Source organism: Parus major, chromosome 4 (genome assembly GCF_001522545.3).
Source record: "Parus major isolate Abel chromosome 4, Parus_major1.1, whole genome shotgun sequence".
In the NCBI taxonomy this organism is placed as follows: domain Eukaryota; kingdom Metazoa; phylum Chordata; class Aves; order Passeriformes; family Paridae; genus Parus; species Parus major.
The window spans coordinates 4,963,674-4,989,307 of record NC_031771.1 but is presented as its reverse complement, the minus strand read 5'-3'; the positions used below and the strand labels follow the sequence as shown (position 1 = coordinate 4,989,307).

At 39.7% G+C, this 25,634-nt stretch overlaps 1 protein-coding gene across 4 annotated transcripts in view; it reads left to right on the top strand.

Moving 5' to 3' along the window:
• PRDM5 (PR/SET domain 5) overlaps positions 1-25,634 on the top strand; it is an 85,837-nt gene that overhangs the window by 54,441 nt on the left and 5,762 nt on the right. For 2 of the 4 annotated variants that reach the window (XM_015624799.3, XM_015624797.3), the window contains exon 16: positions 3,907-4,517. In XM_015624799.3, the coding sequence (XP_015480285.1) occupies positions 3,907-4,071 (165 nt within the window). In that variant the 3' untranslated portion in view covers positions 4,072-4,517. Of the gene's footprint in view, positions 1-3,181; positions 3,816-3,906; positions 4,518-20,542; positions 20,687-21,578; positions 21,619-25,634 lie in introns of those variants that run through there. The other 2 variants (XR_004497024.1, XR_004497025.1) reach the window with 2 other exon arrangements.

Genomic DNA, 25,634 nt, shown 5'->3' with positions numbered 1-25,634 from the left:
TCATGAAGCACACACAGGGGACTGCCAGCCCAGTTATATCCTAGATGGCTCAGTCTGAGCAGCTATGAATTTGCTCAGAAATGTATATAATTAGATGCAAAATTAGAATAACAGCTTGGCAGGAAAGTTTCAAGGGTCTGTTAACTGTTCTGGTTTTTAATGAATAATCTGATGTCATTTCATTGAGAATAAAATATATTAATTTCATGAAGAAGTTCAACTGAGATATTTTGCTGATGTCTCCAAGTTAAGAGATTTGCTGTATTCTTTTGGGATAATCTCACTCTGGCTCTGCATAGTACCTTAAGGATTTCTCTAACTCCAAATCATTGTCAATAACTTTTTCAGCTTTCAGACTGTTGTACTGTTTATCAGCTCTTGGCCAGCTTGCAGTGTAAATGCAGTTTTTCCCACACTGTGGATCCAAGATTCACTGCTCTTGGATTCAGACTGTGCTTTTGCAGACTAACTTGGTGTGGTGGTTCTATTTTATTCTTTTCCCTTGCTTTAATTAGAAATAGGAGCTGTAGAAAAATATGCTTCCCTATTTTGGCTTTTCCTTTTGTTTTCCTTAAAAATGAATGAAGTAGAGCTGTACTTTCCCAAACCATAGCATTTCTAGAAACAGCTGTAATCTGTGTCTAGTCCTAGTCCTTCACTTGAGAATTTTTCAGAGTGTACCTTCAGTTACTGGTGATGTTTTTTGTACTTCAAATTTCTGCTTTGTTTCACCAAAACCACTCTTCAGAAGGAGCCTTTTGCTGGCTGCACCCTGCCAGAGGCTGCTGATCTTTTGAGGTTTGGACATAATAACAGTTGCCTCCACTGTTCATTCCTGCATGCTCCAGTCACCCAAGTGCTCACCATGGTCTGTTGCTTAATGCACACTTGGAGAGGGTTAAAATCGATGTTTTCAATCATTTCTCCTTATTTCACCTGGGCTCCTGTTCTGCACATGCTGGGGACACACAGTAAATATCACCCAGAGCAGCCCATTCCTCCAGAGCTGTCTTGCACATTGCATAATTCCAGATGTTTATGCAGAAGTTACAGGAAAACCAGTAGTGGACAATTACAGAAAAATGTCCCTATGGGGGACATTTATTGTGGGCTACCCGATACTAAATTTCCTTTTTACACTCAAGTATTTTCACCTACAATTTTTTTATTCCACTCAAGATAGCTGTAGATGCTCTCATTTTTCTTACAGTGACTTAAGTGGTAATTTATGGCAACAACTTCCCCAGGTTCTTATCTCTGCAATACCACATACCAATTTTTTTGGTATCCTTTTAGTCTGTGTTTTTGCTTTAAAAAGATTTTTTTTTCCTAGAGTCAGAAATAAAAATCAAGTCTTTTCTTCCTGTCTTCACTCTTCTCTCTCAGGCACATGGAACAGTCATTACAGTGCAGGATTGAGTTACATGTGAAACTAATCCTTGTGCTTTGTTTGAGGAAGGTGCTACAGTTTATTTATGTGTCTATGCCTGTATCTTACCAGTCAGCGAAAGCATTTTCAGACCTTAATGTCTCCAACTCTCACATCCCACGGATCATAGTGGAAATTGAATATTCCCATTTTAAGATGGCAATTCTAATATGTGTCACCTAGAAAAGTGAAAATAACTGAAATATGGAAATAGAAATGCAATTTTTCATAGCAAATTAGATGTCTGTCCTCTGCAGAGAAGCCTGGTTTTTTTTATTAGAAGGCAAATTAAACTTCAGTTTCTCAGAGACAATAGATTATTTTGGGGGGCAGAAAGGTCAAGTACTGCCTGTCCTGGTTTCTTTCCAGTACAGTATTTCCTTCCACTCTGCCTCTGGTTGACCTTACACTTACTTTCAAATGTCAGTCTTTTCCATCCTCCCTACCTGACCAAAACTTTGATCATTTTGAAGAGATTGGTTAGAGCTCAAGTGCACATTAGCAAGAGTGGTTGTAAATTGATAAAATATCGTATTGCAATTACAAAATTGATATGCGAAGCAAACTCTTAAAAAAAAAATCTCCCAAACTTTTCTGCATAAGCACAGCACAGGATGTGCAATTCCTGTGCATTCCATGTTCTTTTTGAAGAAGGAAGGTAGCACAACGTGCTGGAGCCTTGGAAGAACAGAAGGGGACATTCTATTGGTTACATGAGCAGAATAAATGAAAAAATGTACTTTGAGGCTGTGTTACAAGCTGTTTATTTTAGAAATGAAGAGGTGTGTGTAGGATACACAGAACATAGACACACACATCTTGTATGTGTGTATATCCCTGAGTGCTAGCTCTCAAGAAACATGGAGTATTTACAAGGGTGTGATACTTGTAACACACTGGGATTTGAGGCTGTGATTAGATAAATGTTACAGGTTCCCTTTGTATGCTCTGTGGAGGAGAAACAGAAACAGAAAGTGTTTGGCAAAAGCAGCTCTCAGAGCTGATCAGTGCGTGCTGTAATTGAGGTTCACTGTCAGTAACAAAGGGTGGCTGTTTCTTGGGTCTCAAAGAGGTTTTTTTTCAGAGATTATTCACTGGGGGAAAAGCTGGAGAGCTGCAATTGCTGTATGAAGGTCTGTAACATTATGTCATGTCATAAAGTCAAAAATGTTCTGGTGCAGCAGCACGTACAGTGTGGGGAGGGATTATTTTGGGTACAAAACTTCCCTCCGGCCATTGCCATTTTATGGTCATTTAATGGCTTTGGCTTAACTGGAATAAAATCTGTATGCTGGAGGTCAAGATGATCTACTTGGATAGTCAGCTCTTGTGGTTTCGAAAGGGATCAGTCATCATTCAGCATTTGCAGTAGTCTGGTGCCAGTATAAATTTAAAGCTTTGTTTTTCTCAAGAGGGATTGTCCTGGGTTCCTTGGGTTTTTTTTTCTGCATGACGGAGATACTGTTTGGAATGAACATGGAATTTTACAAGTGCAAGCCTGTGGATGTTCATTCTTGTTTAATTTTATGACTCTTGTCTATTTCATTTGTCAAATCAGCAGCTGCTTACTTTTTTTCTTCATTTCCCTGTCAAATTCATATTACAATATTTCCTTGTATGATAGGTGAGTGTGACAATTGAACTGCACAGTTTCAGTAGAGTTGGTGTCTTGCCTTAACTTTTAATTCTAACTTTTCTTTGCTGAACTTGTTCTTTTAACCTTCTGTGTTTCTCATTTTAACTTCAATACAGGGATTTTTATGAAGTGGTGGGTTTAGTATGGCAGAGTCCCTCATGCCTCTGTCCATTTTTTCAAGTAGCAGAATGAACTGGACTGCTTGGAATACAGTGGAGGAAGGAAAGCAGCACAACAGATAATAATGCAAAGGAATTGCACCTTCATTTAGCAGATGTCTTCCCTTTTCTTGACCAGGCAGAGAAAGGCTGGAACAACGAGGTTTCCTTTATATTAGTAATTAGCCTTTCTTGCAGTCTTCAGAACCTCTTCATTCTCACTCCTCCCTTCTTTTGACTGAGCAATTGGAACTGGTTCCTTTGGAAGCTACAGGTGTCATTCTGGAGTTCAGGAAGGAAATATTTCATTTGAACTGATGGATGCTCATGATGTTTTGCCATAATTTTTGCTGCATCCCAGATAGAACAGTGGCTTTAAAGAAACCTGAACAAAGCACTACAATGTTACCAGGACACACCTCAAAATGTTGGTATTTTGAAGATTGAGTCTTTTGTAGGCAGACAGCATCCTTGTGCCTATGGTACCACTCCTAATATACAACTTAAAGAGATACCAGGCAGAATAAGTCTTTCAAGTGCTCTCTGAAGGAGTTTTTCTTCTAAAGACCAGCTCATTTATTAAGTACTGCAGGTATGTGTGGCTGTGGCCTCAGTGATGTAACCTTAGAAGCGTTTTACATCCTTAAAATTTTAATACTTTGTCCTTGTCTTCACTGTCTCAGGTTTGTGACCTGTCCTTCAGCCTGAAGAAGATGCTGATCCGCCACAAGCTGACTCACAACCCCAACCGCCCCATGGCAGAGTGCCAGCTCTGCCACAAGAAGTTTACAAGGAATGACTACCTCAAAGTGCACATGGAAAATGTCCATGGAGAAACTGACAGCTAAATATGGCCTCAGTGAGAAGAGTGGATCCACAGTGGTGCATTTGCACTTGTACAGATTCCAGACTTTCCACCTGGCCAGTAAGCACAGTCAGGAGAAACAACTCTGTAATGTCTTCACATGTTTTTTTTCCCAGTTCTGTTGAAAATATGTTAGTAGGAAAGAAAATAAACAAACCCAAAGACATTCTGACTGAAAATAAATAAAACTTGAAAATAAAAAAATAATAAAAAAAAGAAGATACAAGAACTTTGGAAAAATTTTATCCTCATTTAAGCAAAGAAGCTTTTAGCAAACTTCTCTTTGTTAATGACATCCTTAGAAACTTAGATATTAGTAGCAGTGCCTGGAAATCCTGGACATTTGCAATGGAACTCTTGGCTGTCTGCAACTGTATTTCTGTATCTAACCTACAAGGCTATATTAAATTTATTTAATTTGAAACCACACAGAATTTGTCATTCTAATTGACTGCTGATTGTATCCAGGCTTGTTTTATTCATATCACAATTCTGTATTTTGTTGTAACCCAATTTTGTCTCATTTTATTTGCAGCTTTCTCATTACTGTATGAAACTCATTAACTTAAATTGATTCTTGAGATGCCAAAATGTGTGGGTAGAGAACTGTGGAAATCTGTCAACGTTCAGTGTTCCTGTATGAGATTGAGGAGGATTTATTTCTTCTGGTTACATGAAACAAGACTGAAGTGAAAATATTGAGCTATTTAGTTTTAAGTACTGTATTCATACTCATCACTGTGGCTGGCAAGGCAAGTGGAAAGACATCTTAACAGGGTGGCTTGTGCAGCTAGAATTGTTGATAGAATAGAAATATATTTGATTTCTTGGTGAATAGCTGGTTCCCACAGTGTTTCTTCCTGCTGAATCAGATGCCCTGGATTTCTTCATACCACTTAAATACCTTTTTCTTTTTTTTCTTAATTCTCTTCATGAGCTCTGGGAAAAATACTGCTTTAAAACCAAATAGCAGTCAAATTCTTCATGTTATCAGAGTGAGTTGTTTGCTGCAGGAGCCTCTTCAAAAGAGTTCCCACAGGCCTCTTTCACAGCCAGATAACCAAGAAATTCTTATCTACAAGGACAGTAAAACTGTAACTTCAGAGGGTGATTGCATGTGGAATTCCTGAGTTATCAGCAGTTAATATTAAGGCTCTGGCATTAGCAAACTGTTCAGATTTGTTTTGGACCTGTCAGTGTTTTTCAGAAAGAACTGGGACATCTCTATAGGGTTCCTGCAGGTTTTGGAGAAGTGTAATTATGAGTAATTCTCTTGTTTGTGGCAATCTCCTATGAGTAAAAGCATCCTAAGCCTTCATCCCCTATTTGCTTCCTGAGAGGTAGGAGAAATTTGGAGACTTGGCCAGTTCCATTCCACAAATCATATGTTCATATAAATCAAGTATATTCTATGTGTGCAAGCATTATAAAGTTGAGTAAATAACATTTCCTCTCCTTGTTTGTAGAGATTTTGTTACAATTTATCAGAACAGTTGATTTCTCTGTCCAGTAAACTTTAATTTACTGGTAGTTACTATAAAAATAATAAAATTTTAAGTGTTAGATAGCCAAAACAACCAGTATCATATACTGAATTGTGTGATTTTTTTTTTAATCTATATGTTCTTAATTATGTCCAAGAAGAATTAGATTGGTGACTTTTTTGACATGTGCATATGTTGACTCATAGGAAAACCAAGATTCCAATTCTATGTAATTCTTTCTTTTTCAGCCTTTTATATTTTTCCTTTTTCCATTTGGTCAGTACAAACCCAGGCACAAGGAACAGTAGAAGGAAAATAAAGTACCAAAAAAAACCCAAAATACCCCAAAACAAAAAAAACCCAAAGTGAAGGTTTTCTAAGGAGTTTTTGAGGGACAAGTCTGTTAAAATACAAAGAAGAAAATAGTTTTGGGGAAAAAAAGAGGAGAATTTAACGTATTTACATGTTTTGCATAGGATTTTTGCCAGAAATCTGTACTGCAAAGTTGAATGTTTAGGGTTAATATCTGCTTTTGAGGAGAATACCTAATTGTGAAAGTCAGTAAATAAACAGGAGAATGTAGTTTTTTTAAAAATTACTTCTAGGTAAGCTACAATATATAAAGATTAATCTTGCAGTGTGCAATCAGCAACAACAGCTAAGCAGCTGAAGCTTTGATCTTGCTAACGGTGTCAACAGAACAAGGAATTGACAGGATCAGTGAGGGAATTTACACCTTCCTGGCAAACACAAGGAGCAGGTGCAGGAGGTTGAAGCCCAGCTCCAGGTGAGCATCTTTTCCATCTTGTTCTCCAGGAACTTTCCCTTTGGGCTGAAATTGCTGTAGACCTGAGCTGCTACAGAGCCAGCACCTGGCTCGGCAGCTCCAGGCCTTTCCACAGCAAGAGCTGCCCTCTTCTTTCCATGGGGGCCTGAATTTCTCCCTCTCAGGGGTAATATGTTTCACATTACTGGATCAATGAACTGTGTAATTGATTTTATATGCAAGGCAGACTTTACCAGTATGCTGCATATTTTTATTTGATTGTAGCTTTCACAAAGAGAAAAAAAAAAAAAAAAAAAGGACCAAAACAGAAAGGAAAAGAAAGCAACCAGCAAACCCTTCTTCTTTGGATAAAAATTTCCATTGACAGTGTCCCACTTGGTATTACCTGGAAAAAATAGAAAATGTTCCCTGCACCTGATTTTGAGGAGCGATAAAGTGAAACCTGTTGCTCTAAAGGTAATTTAAAATCTTTTAGTGTTGTGTTTGTATATTTGTTAATCATCATCTATAAAAATACCGACTTTTCCATAGTAATGGTGCCTTGCAGAATAGTGTGAAAATATAGAGATATTCCTGCAAGAGTGTGTAGACACTGCAGTTTTAGAAGGTTGTGACCTTTTCCCCATGTTCTGTAATTTTCTGCAGATACTATTCAATTTGTTCTCCTAATTTTTCCATTAACATTGGCCTGTCTTGGAGAGAGCTCCATCTCTGATGTTAGGAACAGCAGCACTCTGACTAGTTCCTTTTGCTTTTCATTCTGATGAGCTCTGTGGCCTAAAGGTATCACCTAAAGGTGATACAAATCATTAAGATGATAAATATCCTTTCATTTTCTAATGTCAGATTTCTGGTCTGTCTGTATCACTGTGAAGGATTTTATGAGTTCTTTAATTTAAACTATCACGTCCTAAGTAGAAATCAGATAAAGGAGGGAACAGTGTAAGTTAACCTCTGCTGGGCATTTTGGGTTGTTTTAGATTGCAGCCTTTAGTGATCTGCGTTTGTGTCAATGAGTGCCAGTGCTTTTATTCTTCCAAGATATCTGACTCTGTATTTATTTTAATTTTTCAGTTTAAAGGACAGCATAACAGTCCCTCTTAAGCACCACTTTGAGCGGAGGAGCTCAGTGTGCTGCTGTCAGGGTGTGATCAGGGTACAGTAAAATGTTTTCAGTTCAATTGTGTACTTATTCCACTGAAGTATTGGGATTTTCTTCACAGTGAGATTTAAAATCTGCTTATTTGGGGTTTTTTTAGGCAAGAGTGAGCTCAGAATACAATAGCAGTTACAGCTGTAAGGTTGTGTTCCTCAACATGAATTCTGACAGCTGTATGTTCTGTGGTACATCAAGAAGATTGGAGAAATTCAAGTAATTTAAGTCACAGCTGAGAAGTTGTCACAGATAAAGTTTCTTTGACCTGGAAAATTATTCCTTGAACATTTCAACCTGGGATAGCCAGTCTTTCATTTAATAGTTACTGCTGATCTGGTCTCTTTTATCTCCTGTCCCCTTCTCTTTGTAAGCTGTTCCTGACTGCAATGCTGTGGGCAGGAGCAGACTGGCAGAGCTCAGTGTTTGCAAAGTGTTGGCTGCTCACTTTCCCTGAGCCCTGTTTGTTATGCTCAAGTAGCAATGTTGTGGAGTTTGCTAACATCAGCTGCCTCTCACGTTACAGCAGTGCTGGGATCAGAGCTGGCCGTGATATCCCAGCTGTCATCACCCTCCAGTGAGGAGGGAAACAAGGGAGAAGCAGCCGCCCGTGTCCCAAGTGCAGGAGAGACTTGATGGTCCATTTGTCTCCACAGACTCCAGCTGAGGTAGGCAGGAAAATATTCCTGGATCTCCATCACTGCGCATGTCCTGGGCCTGGTACATCAGAAAAATCCAGGCAGTAAGATGGAGAAACAGAAACAAAGCCACTTAGTGTTTGACTCCTGGTGTTACTGTGCAAGACCCTGAGGTCTTTCCAACAACTAACCCAAGGAAACTTGGATTTAGGAATTATCATTCAATTTAAGAAAGAGAAAAATAGTAAGAGTTGCCACCTAAGTTTTTAAATGGTGTGATCCCACAAGGCTTTCACAAAAAAGGTATGTATGCGTGCATGTGCATTAAGTGTTACATAGGTCAGATATATAAGAGGCTAGAATGGAAAGGTGAGATCAGAGTTTCATAGGGATCTGGAAGTCTGATTCTGTGTGTGCTCCTGGAAATTAGTAGAGTCTAACTATAGCTTGGAATTTGACTCCATGGTCCAGGTTTTCACTAGCAGGATGTCCTGATAAGCAGGACATAGGTTCTGTACAAATACAACCCCAGTTGAAAATGCCCCAGTTTAAATTTGATATTTTGTTCAAAAAAATTTAGAGCAACAATGATACAAAATTGCAACCTTTTATTATTAAGCTATGTTGGTTGTATATAAATTTCCCATAAGATATCTTGCATTGCAAACAGATGTGATCAGCTGTACTTTGGGTATCATTAGTCATGTGTTCATTACCTTTCAAATCTCTGAAGCAATGGAAGTGTCTCAGCATGTTTGTACAGCAGCAGCAGCAGGTAGATGTAGCACAAAGTGAACTGGGAATAACTGGTTCTCAGTTTTCTAATTCCATTTGCTGCACGGTGAAGCAGCGTGTTCTTGGCTGAAGAATAATCAAAGTGAAGCTGTTTTCATTTCTGTTTCTCTTTGAGAAGGGCATTCAGCAAAAAGGAACCAATAACAGAAGTTGTTTTGGGTTTGTGGTTTCAGGGGTTTTTTTGTTATCCTTCTACAGGGAAAAGACTATAAGCCCTTAAATCCACAAGTTCATTTCCAGTTTACCAGCTGTTCAAACAAAACTGGGAGGAAGTGCTACAACAGGTAAGGTTGCTGCTGGAGGAGAGACCTCCACTGCAGCATTAGCCAGGTTAACTTTTTGGTACTAATGTTGTGATCATTCTCTGTGTCGTGCCTCAGACTTTAAAATACTTTTTAACAGACTTGATCTGCCAAATTCAAGGTCAATCATAAATCCACTTTGCAAGACAAGAAGCACTGAAGTCGTTTCACAAAAGGAAATCTTGTTCTAAATGTTTTAAAGCATTCAAATCCTTTTGTCTGGCATGTTCTGACTTTTTAATATAGGTCAGTTATACTGTGATAAAACTTGGAGGGTTTGGTCACTACGTTACCTTCTGCATCTGTGTGCAATTTGTTCAGTTTCATAGTAGGTACGGTGGGGATTAGATTTGCTGAGATGAAATAATAAAAGCCCTTTGGGCATGGAAGAAAAAAATTGTTATTTTGGGTCTTACTTTATTTTCTTCCTTTATAACTCAGAACAAAACTGTTAAAATCTTAGAACAAATAAACCATGGTTGAAAACAGCTGTTGAATCAGATTCATTCTGGAAAATGCAAGAGGAGGATGAATTATTAAATTAAGAGTACTCTAATCTTTGCAAGATGCACACTTGTTCTGTATTCATGGGGGTCTGCTGTTTCTGACCAGGGCAGGTTGCTGCCTTCCCTTCTGATATTGAGCAGAGTTTAGCTTGTAACTCAGTCTTGCCAGGTGACACTGACAGCTTATGCAGAGGACATTTTTTACTGTTTGGCTTTTGCAGAAGGCGAAGGTTGTTGTATTACTGGGTTATTCTAGGCAGAGGGTGCCAAGGCCTGAGCTTCCCTATCTTTCCTTGTGATTTGGACAGCCTTGAGCCCTGTCAAGACACCTCCTTAAAATCTCTTGCATCTCTTGCTATATTTTTGTTTCTAAACTCTGAGAGAAAATTCTGCAGTTTTGAGTAACCTGACCCAAAAGTTTTCCTCAAATGAGTGCAGTGGAAGGTTTCCTCTGCAGTAAGGACAGTTGCTGGTAAGCCAAGCAAGGGAGGTTATCCCTTTCTAAACTATTTATTCAGCCATGTCCAAAAGACTTGTGTGGGATGACAGAGCTGGGCTTAGCTCTTCAATATAGAAAAAGACCCTGAGTTCAGTTCTGCTGGAGCGACAAATGAGGCCAGGTGTACTAAACCTGCAAAGCAAACCTTCTGTAAATTCTTCTGCCCACATTTTTACAGTGCAGCAAGGGTGGCTGGAAACAGTGATTCTTCTCCTTGCTTCGGTACTTTCCATTAGCCTAGCAATTATATTAAGGTTTGAACGTGGCCATAGAATTCAAATGAGAATTGGAGTAGAAAAAAGCTGTGAAATCAATGATTTGAACTTTGTTTGCTTGTTTGTTTTCCCCATTGTAAACATAAGTGTGTAGAAAGCCACCACAAAACTGGACATGACTCAGCCAATCACTGTAGGAGTGGCAATGGGGTTAAAATATGTTCTCAGTCAGAAGGACAAACTGCTGATTGGTATGCAGGTTTAATGGTTTCTTTTTAAACTTAGACATAATAGCTCATTAGAAATAAAAAAAAAAAAAAAGGTGGTTTTCCCTGATATGAATTAGTGCATTTGCTTTGTACCAGAATGGTACCTGCTGTACCTGCTGTATTTTTCAGCAGCACTAAGAATTATTTATCCTTTCAGCTGCAATTGTCTAATTAATCTGTTTATTTTGTTTGACAATTCTTACAGAGAACCATCCTACTTAGATTTCAGGCTGACAGCTACCAGCCATGTGATTGCTCAGTGTTGATGGTGAACATGGTTATATTTTCTGAGTTCTCTTAAATGTTACAAAGCAAGATTTTTCCAGAAACAGAAAATAAGTAGACTGTTTTAGAGCCCTTAGTTGTAAGTTGCTACTGTTGAGCATAGTACTGATCGTGTCAAGTTCTTAGTCAGGTGAATAAATGTATTAAACCTAAGAAAGCCCAACCACATGTGTGTTCCCTAGCAGACTTATTTCATAATTGCTGGTAACTTCCCTTGTGAATATAAAACCCCAGTCAGTAGCTAATCCTGTAATTACAAATTTCCTATGATTAGCTGTGCTGTTTCCTAAATTAGAGTCTGGCAAGGTCTGCTAAGGATATGGGCTACTGTCATGTTGTCCATGTTAGCCACAGTTCACCTCTCTGTCAGTAGAGGATAAACACGTAAATGTTTTGCTTCAAAGGGTATTTTTAGAAATATAAAAACGACTTCTGAATGCGCTTACTGCGAAAGAATGTGGAATTCATATCTGCTGTGCACTCAAAGTGGCTGTGGCATTTGCATTTGCTTTTTCTGAAAGCAGATCCTGGCTGGATAAACTGCTTTCACCATCTCTTTTTCTGCTTGGTGTTCCTCATGCCATGTTTTGAGAAGGCCCAGACATAAAGAACAATATTTTCTAGAAACCAAGCTAAATAGATCACAGATGAATCCTTGGGTCTGTGTTTCACTTCAGACTTACCTTAGGTGAATCCACAGCTGTTGTAGATTTTGGCACCACGTCCTCTGAGAAAATGAGAAATGTTTCTTGTTCTCATCTTGTTCTTGCTGAACTTTGCTTTGGGAAGTTGATTTATACCCATGTAGGAAGAAGAAATTATTACAGTAAATACATGTGCCAGAGTGTGGTTATGGAGTTTGCTATTTACAGTAGGCACAAACAGTATATTAAAGTTAAAAAGTTTACATGTGTAGCATGCATGCACATACACAGATCAAAACATGTACCCTGTAGGGAAGAGTTGCTGTGAATATGAATGAATTTTTCATTATGAGTGAACAAGGGAAATCATTTGGTCATTATATTTATCTGTGGAACCAAAGCCGGTTTCAAGAACAAATGAAGAATTGCCTGAACCTGGTTAATAGGATTTGTATTTTCAGCATATGGCAAGGTTATGTTTTTAAGTAAAGGCAATCAGGAGTCTAAATGCATTATTAATAAAATTCCCCCATCAAATGGTCAAATTCTTCTTAAACCACAGAACCAAGACAAACCCAACCACACATATTTCAGAGCACCAGGCAGGGTTTTGAGGCTTCTTTTGATCTGCTGTCTTGATGTGTGTCTTCAGTTTACCTCTGTGTCTGCCCTCTTGTGGATTTTAAATGCATTAAATACTGTAGATTTAAATTACCCAGGTTACAAGGCTAAAGGTCTTTGTGATGATCTGGTGACTAGTTTGCATTATCTAGAACAGAAAGGGGCATATGTGTTCCAGGATTCTTCTGCACTTCTTCTGAATGCATTATTTGACTACAAGAATTGTTCTGTCAACTCTCTGGTTTGGGAAGTTCTTCTGTTGTGTTTTTGAACCATCTTTGTCAAGCATTTGTCATTTCTCATCCCCTACTGTCACACAATTGCTTTTCAAATCTGTCTCAGGGAACCATGAATCGATACTAAGTACCATTGATATATTCAGAACTGTGGCAACTTTTTCTAGTGTCACAAGGTAAACAGATGAGAGCCTTCCACAACATAACACTTTTCCAATCCCACCTTTAATTTCTATCTAAAATGTTGCTGTGTGTGCAGTAGTAGTAAATAGCTTTAAAGCCAGAGGCCAGGGGTCACTCCTGTGCTGAATGCATCCAGGAGGATTAGTGTAGGTGAGCCTGCAAGGTAGAATATAATAAATAATGCATAATGTTGTTAATGTTTTTAAGCCAATGCAGCTTTGAATTTTATTACAGAAATAGGAAGAAGCGGTGTTTGATGTTAATGGTGTGCAACAGAGAAACTCAGCTAATGTAAAATGAATGATCTATTAGACAGTATCGTTATGTCAACACAAAATGTTTTAGATTATATCTCTTAGATTCTATCTCATAAAGGATAACAGTCAAAGGTCAAGAAAGGACAAATGTACACTGTGGGGCAAAAGTCAGGAATTGAAAAATAAGTGTGAAAAGTGAATTCTTGAGCAGAAATTGAAATAGTTGCTGGTTTCCTCTCACTGTCCAAGGTGCTGATGGCACCTGGGAAACAGAGACAAGCTCTGCACCACAAAGGTGGGTAACCTGCTGTCTGGGCCCAGTAAATCCCGGACCAAGGGCAGATCTCAGACAGGTTTTGTTCTGTTCTACACAAGAGCTTGGGATGAGGGGCTGTCAGAGCCTGTCCTCCTGACAGTGCTGATACTGTGATAACCACCACGGAGTCACGGTCAGAGCCATCACACAAGCATGGCCAGTTGCATTTTGGCATGAATGTTCCCCTATATTAACATTGCTCCTCTCTGCTTACATTTGAATACTTTGCGTGATGTTCCAGAATTTTATTTCCATTTAATTTTGAGAAAGTAGTAGAAATATTCAAAGTGGATGGAAATTGATTTCTGGATGGTGACTGTGCTACCTCATGTAGACCTGGTTTGTAATCTCTGTCATTTTGTTGGTTTTTCTGTGTTCACTTTGATGTTGCAGTATTGCAGCAGAGGCTTTAGCGGCCACTTTGGTGAAGGTGGTGCTGCTACAAAATAGTAAAGCAAGAGATAGAAACTGAGTGAGATAAAGGCATTGAAGTAAATTTATGCAATTTATTTGGCAGAGATCACATAGACCACAACTCCTGGGCCCAGGAAGATGCTGGTATCATGCTGTGACATGTATTGAAATAAAATTTCAAAGCACATTCATGTCTATGCATGAAAATGATCACATAAATGATAAATGGTATTTTGATAATTAATCCTTTGTTATAGTTGTAACCATAAGTTTGTGTGTTACCCAGTACTGTCCTGCTGTTCTGTGCTCTATTATGTGTATGGAATTACTTATTCCCTACCTGGCACATGCCTGTGTCTATGTGTTTGCTAAGACTCCAAGGAAATTTAAATGCATGTTGGACTTCTGTGACAGTCCATAGAATGCACATGTTTTTTAGAAAATAAGGCAGAGGCATTCAAATGCCTCGCTAAATAGGAAAGTAAGGATGTGTGACATTTAAGGCTGTTTTTGATATCCTTGCTAAGTAACAACTTACTTTGTAAATATCTCGGGGGGTTTTGTCAAGTGCTACCTTTGCCGAATTAGCGATAAAAACTTTACCGCATATTTTAATACTGACAACAAATTCCCTTATTCTGCCAAAATGACTTTCTCATTTTGCTGAAGAAAACATAGGCTGTTGCTGTTCTTTGCATCTCAGCTTTCAGTTCTACTAAATCTTTCAGTCACTTCTCTTTACATCTCTGTTTTCAGCACATTTAGGTAATCTGTAGGGTTTTAAGTTGTTTTAGCTCGGGTCCATTGTGAGACATTAATACAGCCTTGACAAGGTCCGTGGTGTGGAACGTTTTGGTCTCTAACACCAGCGAGAACAGATGGGGGAGCAGAGCCGTGTCTGACGTAAGGCACGCAAAAATGTGGATCTCGCCAATTAATCACTGCACACTGCTGACAAATAAGTGACAGTAATTGATGCAGCCCTTTGAGAGACAATCTGGAACTACTGCAGCCTGGGAAAGCTCATTCATTTCTTTTCCTTTCCTGAGTTAGTGGTGAATAACTGCCCTTCTTTAATTGCTGCCCAGCGTTGCTTTATAGGGTGACAGCGTCAGTGACAAGCCAGGAAGTCAAAGTCTCGTTGGAGCATTATCTGGCTAAGTCTTGTCTGCGTTCTGCTTCTGCAACTCTTGATGTTTTCTTTTCAGTATTTTGGCTGCCAAAGGGCTTATGCACATACACCTAAAGTGCATTTGAGTACTTAAAGGTGTTGTGTTAGGTTTTCTCCTTGACAGTCTCATTATCAAAATGTTTTCATTATTTATGTTACGCTCCTAGGCTGGATTGTCAGGGTTTCTAAGATGCCCAGTAGATTCCAGCAATAAAATCTGTGCACTTTGACTAGATCTGATTTGCACTCCATGCTTTGTTTAGATTAATTTATCTGACTTAGAGGCAAGCTAGAATGTCTCATGGCTGTAAGAAAAGGTGTAACTGTTTTAACAGGCAGTGTGCCAGACCAAGGCAACAGGTAGCCAAACCACTGTCTGCTGCTAAGGTCCTGTGTGCAGAGTATTCCTTTTCTTGACAGCAGGGCGGGAAGTGCAGGATCAGTCCAGAATACCAGAACAAAGAGAGATTTCTGCTGAATTTTCTCTCCAGTAGGCAGTGGCTGCTTCCATCACATTGAGCAAACTTTTCTTCCAGAACAATTGCATGCCTCGGTTATTGCTGGAGTGAGGCCAAAATATTTCACTTTGGTGCAATAATATTGTTACAGCAAAAAGAGCTGCTGAGCAGAACCTTCTAGGACTGTCACATTTGTGGGTAGGGCCACCTCCCACCCAGTTGTGATTTAGATCTCCTGCCATTTCCTTGTAATTATTGGGCTGGCTCAGATAGTGTCCACATCCCTGTTACTCCTGAAGGAAATCCTCTGAATGTTTCCTTGTCTTGCTTTCTCACCTCTCCACTGCTGTAGGAGAACAGATAACAGAGAAAAGGAGGAGGTAAATTGCTCCTGCTTTCTGGACTGGAGAACTAAAGCACAGGGCAGTTAATTTCCCTGTTTGCTGATAACCCAAACACTTGGATCTTGCATTGAATGAAACAGGAGCTGCAGAAACTTAGGGTCTCTGTGGGCCAAGCTGGTAACATTTGATTTGCCCAAAACTGTGTAGAAGTGAGGAGGGGAAAAGAAAACAGCTGCTAATGGATCATGTGTTTCCTTTCACTAGAATCCCTCAAAGTGGGTCTGGCAATTTAGATCTTCCTAGCCAACAGCTCCACTTCCTCTGTGGCCACAAATGACAGATTTTTTTTCATACTTTCATTTAGCCATATTTGCTTTCTGAACACAAATTTGCCTCTTTTGAGGAGGCTGAATTGTTTCCTCACAGCATTCTTGTTGCAGTGGTGTTGCTGGAATAACTGGTGAGAGTGTGCTAGCAGCAGACTGCAAGAATGTTATTGTTCTCTAGTAGAAACAGCTAAAATGTGGGACTTTGCAGGGTAGAATGTGGAAACTGAGGAGAGACTATCTCAGACTCTAGGTGTATGGCAGATGAGATGCAGAATGAGCTCATACTTTCCTCTAAGTTGAGGTGTTTTTTCATGTGAAATAGAGGAAAATGGAATTTTAGCCGTTGCAAAAGTACCAGCAAATGTCAGAAGTGTTTCCTTGGAATATTTTACCATTATGTGCTCAATTCCACTGAATCTTGTATTTTAGTAGAATCCTTGGAGTAGATTAGGTATGATACAAAATCTGTTTTCCCTCTTAGCCTTTTTTCCCTTCTTTGCCTTTTCCCTTCAGGTTATTGTTGCTGTTCCATGTCATCTTCACAACCCTTCCTTTCCTGGCCATCTTTCTGTGTGTTTAGATCTTTCTCCAAAAAATCTGGAAAGATGCATTCATCTACTTGCAGAAGAACAAATGTGCAAAATGAGTGGTGTATTCCCTGCTGATTTCACAACTTGAACCAATATTCCTCGCAGTGTTTCTGCAGCTTTTCTCCAGAGGCACCTGCCAGATCTCTATCCCTGCTCAAACTCTCACTGCAGTGGTTGTGCACTGCTGTGGTTTTCTAGGATAAAATGTGACCCAGTAAAATGCATCTGCAAGTGGTAGAAGCAGGAATGTTTGGTTTTTTTTCCTAACATAAGTAATTATGCAGAGCTCAAGATCCTTAGAAAAGCTGTGTTCTGATATGTTTGACACAATCTGTACTGTGTTTTTAACTTTGAATGTAGCTGTTACTATTACCTGCAGTAAAATATACCTGTTTTACTGAAGTGCTCAATTATGGGGTGTTTTAGTCACATTTTTCTAACATTTTCAGAGCTACCTGAATAGAGGGCAGCCAGCATTGTTAAGTTCATGAAGAAGAACACTTGAGACTGGCTGCTTGTTATTATGTTAATTCTGTGTCCAAGCAGAAACTGGGAAGATAAATACCAGGATACTTGGTTCCTTAGTGCACTTGCAGTTATCCAATATTTCAGTATTTCCTAAAGAAGCCAAAGGAGACCCACAAGTGTTGGTGAGAGAAGGAGGCGTTGTGTTGAACGAGAAGGTGTCATATCCCTCTGGAATTGCTTCTCTGTTTCCCACTTTACCCAGCCAAGAGGAGCCCACTGTGTGGCAACCTCTGTGAAAAATTTATTGGAGGTTAGTAAGGTTGTGGTTTCTTTGTAGCTGTTTTCTTTAAAAAAAATAATCTTAATTGCTTATTAATGATGCATTATTGATTCTGTCTCGTGCTGGATTTTCCCTAAAGCATTTCCAGTTTGCATAAATGGTGCTTGTGTGAGTGTCAGAGTCTGCATGTGAGGAGGGCACTGGGTGGATTTTTGGGCATGTTTTTCTATTTGGTAACTTAGTACTTAAACTGTAATAAAAAAAATTGGTCTGACAACCTTGTTTGCAGCTTGGAATAGTGTTTGGGTGTTACATGTGTTGTTGTGAGCATTTTCTTGCTAGTTTGTACCTAAAACTGTGATTCCACTTAAAATGTGCATATTTTTTCATTAATATGATAATAGTTCTTTACTATGCTAAAAGATTTTCATTGAGGGAATGTATTTGCTGAGAGATTTGTGAAATGAAACCTCACTGGCCAACTGAAAATGTTACTCTTAGAATGACAGTTTTATTTCACGTGTGCACTGTGGTCTTCTGCTTGTTGTTTCTCCCAGCCTGGGATGCTCTGTCACTTTCTAGTGTAACAGGTTAGCTGTTCCTAACCAGTGAGCTTACAGTTTGGATAAATAGTTAAAAATGAAAGCAAATACTGTTCTTAGTTTGTGGTTGATAAATGATGAAATAATGAATTGGCCTGGCCATGCTCTGAAATCTGTGGCAAAATTAGAATTTGAAACTCTTCTCAGTCAGCTGTTAGATCAGACTCTGTGACTGAGAAGGGTTTCAGCTGCACAAAGTGGGGTTTTTTTATATGGAGTAGTTTGAATGTCACCTAACAAACCAAGTTCTCTTCTTGTTTTGACATGAACAACTGGGATTTCCTCTTTTGCTGGCAGACTTCATTAACTATGTGGCTTTTTTAATCACCAGGCACTCACCCAAAATAGCCTGTACTTTGTTGGAGTGTCCTTACTGGTAGGAAGCATGACCTGCTCTCTGATACTGGGCCATCCAAAAGAATGTAGTAAATTTTAATGTGATTGTAACTTGGCCAGCATTTACATAAAAGACAACAATGATCTTCTTGTTGTGGAGATCATTAATGAAACATCAGCTCTGGTCTGCAAATGTGCTACCATGTTGTGATCCAGCTGAAAAAACAGCCTTGTGTAACTTGAGCACGTTGCATAACACAGGAAGAGGAAAAACAAACTAAATTTCCAATGGTTGTTTACATTTTAACTACATCTTAGTGAAAAGTCTACAGTGAGTAGCTTTTTGAGTAATTTAACTTCTGTGTCCTCTGAAGGAACGTGTTCTTTCTCGCCTGTTCAGGGCTGGTATTTGTGGTTACGTTTCTCAGTGTGTTAATCTGATGTTAGAAATCCAAACAACGCCCAGTTCCACATAAGTCGTGTGGCACCATTTGTGTTTCTGAGTGAGGAAGGGGAATGAGTGCTCTGCTCCTAGGCTTGTGAGTGATTCAAAATCCATCTTCCTTGTGCAGTCAGGCATGTAACTTGGAAGTTTGCTTACCAGTTGGTATCTGGAAAGATAAAAGCAGTAAGTCACATCTTGTGATAGGCAAACTCATATTCCGGTAAACTCATGGGAACATAATCACTTACAGAACTTGCTTGTTTTTGTTTTTTTTTTAATCAAACTATTGTATCAATGCCAGTACAATCAAGGCAAACTCCTTTCCCTTCAATGGTGTTCTTCAGTTTTATCTCACTGTAGAAAGGCAAAAGTTGCAAAACTCAGCAAGATTTCAGGAGGATGCAGCCACTCAGGAAATTCTTCAGCTATTTCTTATAAGTTCTGCCATTTTCAAGTGTTAAATTCCCCTGAGGATTGTGAGTGATCTGATCCAAGTCTGACAGTTTGTTAACAGTTTTCAAAGTCCACCCCTTGCTCTTTTAAAACTGAGATTTCTTGAGCAAGTTTATCTTGTTAGAAAGAAAAAAGAAAAATTTTGGAGGAAATTGCATCCAGGTAAAAACTGAACTTGGAAAACTGAACGGCAAAATGAAACTCTTGCTCTGGATGGTGTGCAAGCTAACATATGCACAGAGTTCAAGAGACTCATGTTGACTTTTTATTAGCAGGAGATCTGTTTCTGTGACCCAGCAGAAGGGACACAGGCATTGCTGACCCAAAAAAGATTGCTCAGGATCACCCAGCAGATGGATATTGCCCTACATGTGAATTATTGATGGATGGAACAGTCACACTATGATTTGTTTTTCGTGTTATCGGTTGAAGAGGAAGGGAGGGTGCTGTGCTGGCTTGTTTCAGTAAATAGTGTGCAGATGGAAACTTTAAATTTCTTATGAACTGAACAGAATTACAGGGCACACTCTCATTACAGCTTCTTGTGTTATCATTAAAATTAATGGCCATATCATCTTCAGTGGACATCTTCCTTAGTTTGGTGACCCTTCAGTGGGTGAGTGAGAGGTGCAGAGGATCTGAATCCTTTCAGGCATAGCTTGGCCTTGGGTATTTTGTGCCAGCAGGACCTCAGCCTTTGACAATGGACATAACTGCTGTAAAACTGCACAGTGTCTGAAGCAACACTCTGGGCCTGTAATATCTGCTCAAATAAAGTATGAAGTATTCAATTTGCATTAAGTATTGTGGCTTATTTGATCAACAAAGCTCTCCCATCTCTCCCATCCCTGTCCCCCAGGCCACAGATGCAGCAGTGGCTTTTCAATTGACTGAGGACACCACATAATTAATGGTTGCCTGGAGATTATTATTTAGATTTGGTTTAATTTAGGATTTGACTATGTTTTCGTAATTATTTTTTCCTTTATTTTATTTTCCCCATATGAGAATGATCTGCTTTTGATATATATTGTTACCCTTAGATTTAAAATATGTGACAGTATGCAAACTGTATTTCAAATGGTGCAGCACTGGCCAGTTTCCAGCCTGGGTTAGATTTATGGGATAACAGTATATTGTATTGTTTTGTGTCAGATTCTTGGAGTGACACGACACTTAGTTAATTTTCACACCACCACCACCACCCATCTTTCTATATATAAAACAAATGTTACAAAACTCAGCCAATAGGTGAAAGCTGTGTGCTTCTTTTAAAGGGCTGATTGTTTCAGGGAAGATACTTGATCTAGAGATTTGCTGAGGCTGACCCTGAGTGTGTGTGTTCCATTATCTTATTTGTCTTCTACATTTCAGCAAAAGCCTGGAGGTCCTTGGCAGCTGAGCTAGGGGCTGTACACACGTAATAAGACAAGTGGTCTTCTCTGCAGTTCAAGAAGAGAGAAACAAGAGCTGGAAACCGAGAAGCATTATATAAAGCACAGCATGTGCTTGATGAAGGTACACTTTCTGGTGTTTTGGTTTTTTTTAGTTTTATGACATGCACGTTATATGGACTGAGCTTTGCCCTGTGGTTGTCCTATTTTGCAGAGCAATGGCCTGGAATAAAAAGTTGTTTGCAGATTGGGATGTGCCATTCTGAAGAGAAAGGGAGGCAGGTGCATCACTTGCTTTAAAGTGTGTTTTGTGGTAGTCTATCCCTGGAAAAGCTGATTTTATAACCCAAGGCTTTGAATCCCAAAGTGGCAGAGGAAGGACCCCTGGGTTTGTTTATGGAACTCTGTTTCTGACATTACAGCAAAGACTGTCTTAGCAGCCAGATGGGACAATTTTAAGGTTAAAAAGAGACATTGGTTTTGTGCTGCACTTTCTGTTTTATTTGGTTTTTGTCTGCTCCTCAGTTCATTCTCCTTAGAGCTTTCTGTTTCCAAATCTGAACAATAAAAGAAAATATTCAATGAGTGCAACACTGGGAAGTAACATGTTAGAAATCTAAAACAAAAAAAGGCAGCATGGTTTGTTTATCTTTTAATTAAAGGTGAATTTTTCTTTAAAATACAAAAAAAATCTTGTTTGTAGATTGCTAAATACCCTAAATCCTGAAGTTTAGTGGGAATACTTTGGAACCAGCTATGATCTAGAACTCTGAATAATTTACTGTGGCTACTTGATTCTGTGATCTATCAAAGCCACGCTGCAGTAATTGAAGCTGAAGCTGCTCAGCCACTGGAACTGCATAAGACAATAGGGGTCAATGTATTTCAGCAGAGAAAAAGGGTTTGATCAAAGTTCTGTGCGTTATCAGAAGTAATTCCCTCTTGTAACAGGAGGCTTCCTGCTGATACACATGTTTTTAACAGATACCAAAGCCTATTTTCTATTATTTTTACAGGAGGATGTACTTCTGTTCAACAGCCCATCCTTTAGTCGAAGTAAGTTCAAAGAAATGTCGAGCAAATGTCGCTAATCCTTTTGAATTAGCGGTGTAAGTTCACGAGGTCACTTGTTACAGTGAGGTAATACACAGAAAACCTCTAACGACTGAACATGTGTTGCATGTGAAGCCAGAAGCAAAGTAAACTGGAACCCTGACATGAGATTGAGCAGCGTGTATTCTGCATCCACATCAAAGCTCTCACATGCTTTCCGCCCAGACAAGGACGTGGAGCTGGTAATGTCTCTCTTTTTCTGGCTGTAGCCTCAAACATCAGGCTTTTGGAATCAACATACTCAACTTGAGCCTCTGAAAGTGGGGCCAGACTTGAGGAGATGGAGTATTAATGGCACCATTGCTTCCTTTATCAGATTTATTACATTTGTGCATGTGGTAATAGGCATTTTATGAAATCATGTTTGGAATACCGTCAGAATTTCTCTGGATTTTTCCTCCTGAATGGTATCAAAGGTTTCATGCAAGAATTCTGAAGCCATTTGCAGTTACATTAAAATGCACAATTCTACATTAGTTAACACTACCAGAAATCAGCATGCTCTGAGTTTGACATCTCTCAAAGAAAGCAGAATGCCAACCCATTGCTGCTTGATGACATTCACCCCTCTACATTTGCTGCTGGCGTTTCTTTATAGGCCTGCACTCCAAGTTAGGACAAAAGTAACTGGAAAAGGAGTGCAAAGACCTGTAAGTTTGCTCTGGCTTGGAACAGCCATAATGTGCAATTTAGTACTGTGCAGATAAACTAGCACTGATCCTTGGAGCAGCAGAGCCCAACTCTCGGCGTGAGTTAGCAATCCCAGTGCTCAGACCTTAAAGTGGGAAAGGCTGTGCAGTTTCAACTGCTGTGGTTTCCAGGTTTGAAGGTAGTTCAGTGCATCATCACTCTGGCTGTTTGCTTTGGAGTCCATTCTGGAACATAAATCCCCCTGGGATTTCCTTGGAGAGGGGACAAAACATTATCCTCTCCTTGAAATGAAATGAGATTCCATTGACTGTCAGATAGCTCCTGTTGTCTGAGTGCCAGTGCAGCACGGAACGACTGATTCATTGCTCGCCTGTGCTGGATGTAACTGTTTTATAGTGCTGCAAAATGAGTGTAAAACCCATGGCTTACACTGGGAGGTGTTTAATTGCACCTCACTGCTGTATTTATGGCTCTAAGTTCCTGAATTTAGTGGTGCTTCCACTGCAAAGCAGCAGTGGAAAACTTCTGGGAATTTATGGCATATAGATGTGTAATGCCTGTTTTCTCTGATGCAACTGGCAGTTTTAACTGAGGACCTTTGTACAATATTGTTTGCAATTTGATTTATTTCAACTATCAGCTGTGGTGAGCTCTTAGAAAATCATTCTGAACTAACTCAGGGAATAAGTCTTTCTATATCTTTGAGACGTTAGTGTTGTTCTCTGTGCTCAGAAAGAACAAAGAGATAAATTCTTTGTGTTCACTGGAATCACTCTTTTCCAAGTGCAGGAAGAGCACAGTGCCTCCAAAATGGCTGAGCGTTGCTGTACACAGAACATGTGTTGGGAGAGCAGAGCATCAGCTGGCCCTAAGTACATCAGCTGGAATTAGGTGGCTATGGAGTGAGTAAGATTGAAATTCAGAGGCAGATGCCAGCATTGGCATAGGATGATTTCTGGTCTTGGAGCCTTCATACAAAGTGCACAATATTCCTCCCCTCTAATCAGAAGCAGATCCTCCCCACCCAGCTGTCTTCCTTACTCTTGCACATTCTTTCTTCCATGAGTGGTGTGGGCCAGACAGTAAAAACTTCATTTCCCATAATATCTTGAAGGAAATCTGTGGGATTATCACCAGCTGTTACCACTGTGCAGCACTCAGATGCTGCTCCACGCTGCAAGGTGAGATAGAAGGTAAATGCAAATGTGAATGGTAATAGCAGGAGCAAATGTGTGGGAAGGAGAGCCTTGCCTGCAGGATTTTCTTTTGCCTTGGCATCCCTGTCTGGCTATTTCAGGACTCTACACTTGAGTCCATATTCTCTGTCTGTTTTCCTCCTTCATCTTTTTGTACCTGCTCTGGTCAGATTGTTTCCATAACAAAAACCAGCCAGCAAAGAAGATGAATTGCTTGTAACAGACCCAATGCTGCAGGCCCCGATACTGGCGAGTCGTGCGCTGTGGGTGGGATTTGGTTTCCTGAGCATTTATCCCTGCTGTGCTCTGGAAGATGCCCCAGGACAACTCACTTGGGCCTGTGATTGCCCAGAAGAGCACGAGGTCCTGGCTCATTTGTCAGCCTCAAGGAGACATGGCCTGGGGCAGCCAAAAATGCCGCTGCACACCCCTGTTTACACAACTGAGTGCTGCCCACGGTGGGCCCTTGCACTCTGTGCAAAGGTTGAGAGAAAATTTCCTGAAGAGGTTTGTTTTTGGACAGAAAAATCGAGGTTTTATTTATTCCTTTATGCAATGCATGCCTTTCCTGCAGGCAGAATTCCCAATTCATACTTTGTTGTTCAGTTCACAGCAAGAATGCAGCCTGCCAGAGGGGAAAGGTTTCTTTTCCAAGCAATTCCATAGCAGCAGCTTACACCAGTGACTCCTGTGCTCTGTTGTACATTATCACCACTTAGGATGCCTTGATTTTCTAATGGAATATTGTGCTGTTTGGTGGATGGTTTCCACTGTTTGTGTGAATCCTACCTTTATTGCCAGAAAAAAACCAAAATAGAGGCAATTAGCAGAAAAACAGGAAAAAGGAGGAATGTTTGTGTTTCTGTCATAACCCTGAATTCTTACAATAAGAATTCATCTGCAGATTTAATAGTTGTGTCTTGCTTGGTGATCTGAGAGCAAGTAATGAGAAGGTTAAGAAGACCTGAATATTTTCAAACCAAAGAGAATATATTCCTGGAAGAACATGGAACCAAGTGCTGTTGTGGCTCCTTTTTGTTCTCTGCACTGCCTTGTGCAGTCTTTGTGGAGGGTGCATAAGGATTTATTTAGAGATGCTGCCCCCACTCGTGTGATCATCTCCACATGGGGCAGAGCTCGGTCTCTCTATCATTTTTGCTGGATGGGGGTCTTAATTTGGAAAATACCTGTCTAACAGACTGCTTATATGTTTCTGATCTTTCTTAACGTGATTTATGGTGGCTTGTGCTTCTCTCCTGTTACTGAGGAGGGGATTTTCAAAAGTGCTCTCAGGTCAGAGCCTGTTCCTATGAAAGACATCAGGGAGACTCTCCTGGGTGTAATGGAGGTTGAGGTTGGGCAATAATAATCAGGTCTTTTAAAAACTGTTGTTGTTGTTGGTAATATTGCAGGCAGCAGGTGGAACAGCTGAAGTGAAATACTTGGTGCACAGGCAGCCTGTCAGGAACTCCTAAGGAAGTGTGTGTGCAGGAATTCCACATGGAGAAATGTACTTACTGGTGCGTGCTGACCAAAGGCATTGCTTGACAATTGGTGTTGCAGGAATGGAGGAAAAAGGGAAAACAAGGGTAAAATACATGGTGAGAGCACAGATGCTGATCACCAAAAAGCAGATGAAAATTGCTCTGTTTTGTTACCTGTAGACAGGTATTGATTTCAGTACTCTCTTGTCATTATCCTATTATAACCCCACATCTTTTGCTATGATTTATCCACAGTATGCTTAATCAGCATAGTGCATGATTGAAAAATTTTGAAATATTGAAAATATTTCAAAATATTCATTCAATATGTGAATGAAGAATGTTCACCAGAGTGAACTAGAACAGGTAAAGTACAGAAAAGCCCTGAAAGCTTATGTTTCCGCTCAATCATGTCATGTTAGCTGTGACTTTGGTTGTAGCTGTTGTGCTTACCTGAAGATCACATTAGCAATATTTTTTCTGTAGCATAAAACAGAATATGGACACAATATGCATAAGTAGTGCCTGTCTCCATGGAGAAGTTAAAAGAAGAGGAAGCAGACATCCTTGAGGCACTCATGTTTTTTTGCTGAAATGGACAGGATTTATGCCCACCACTTCTACCAGG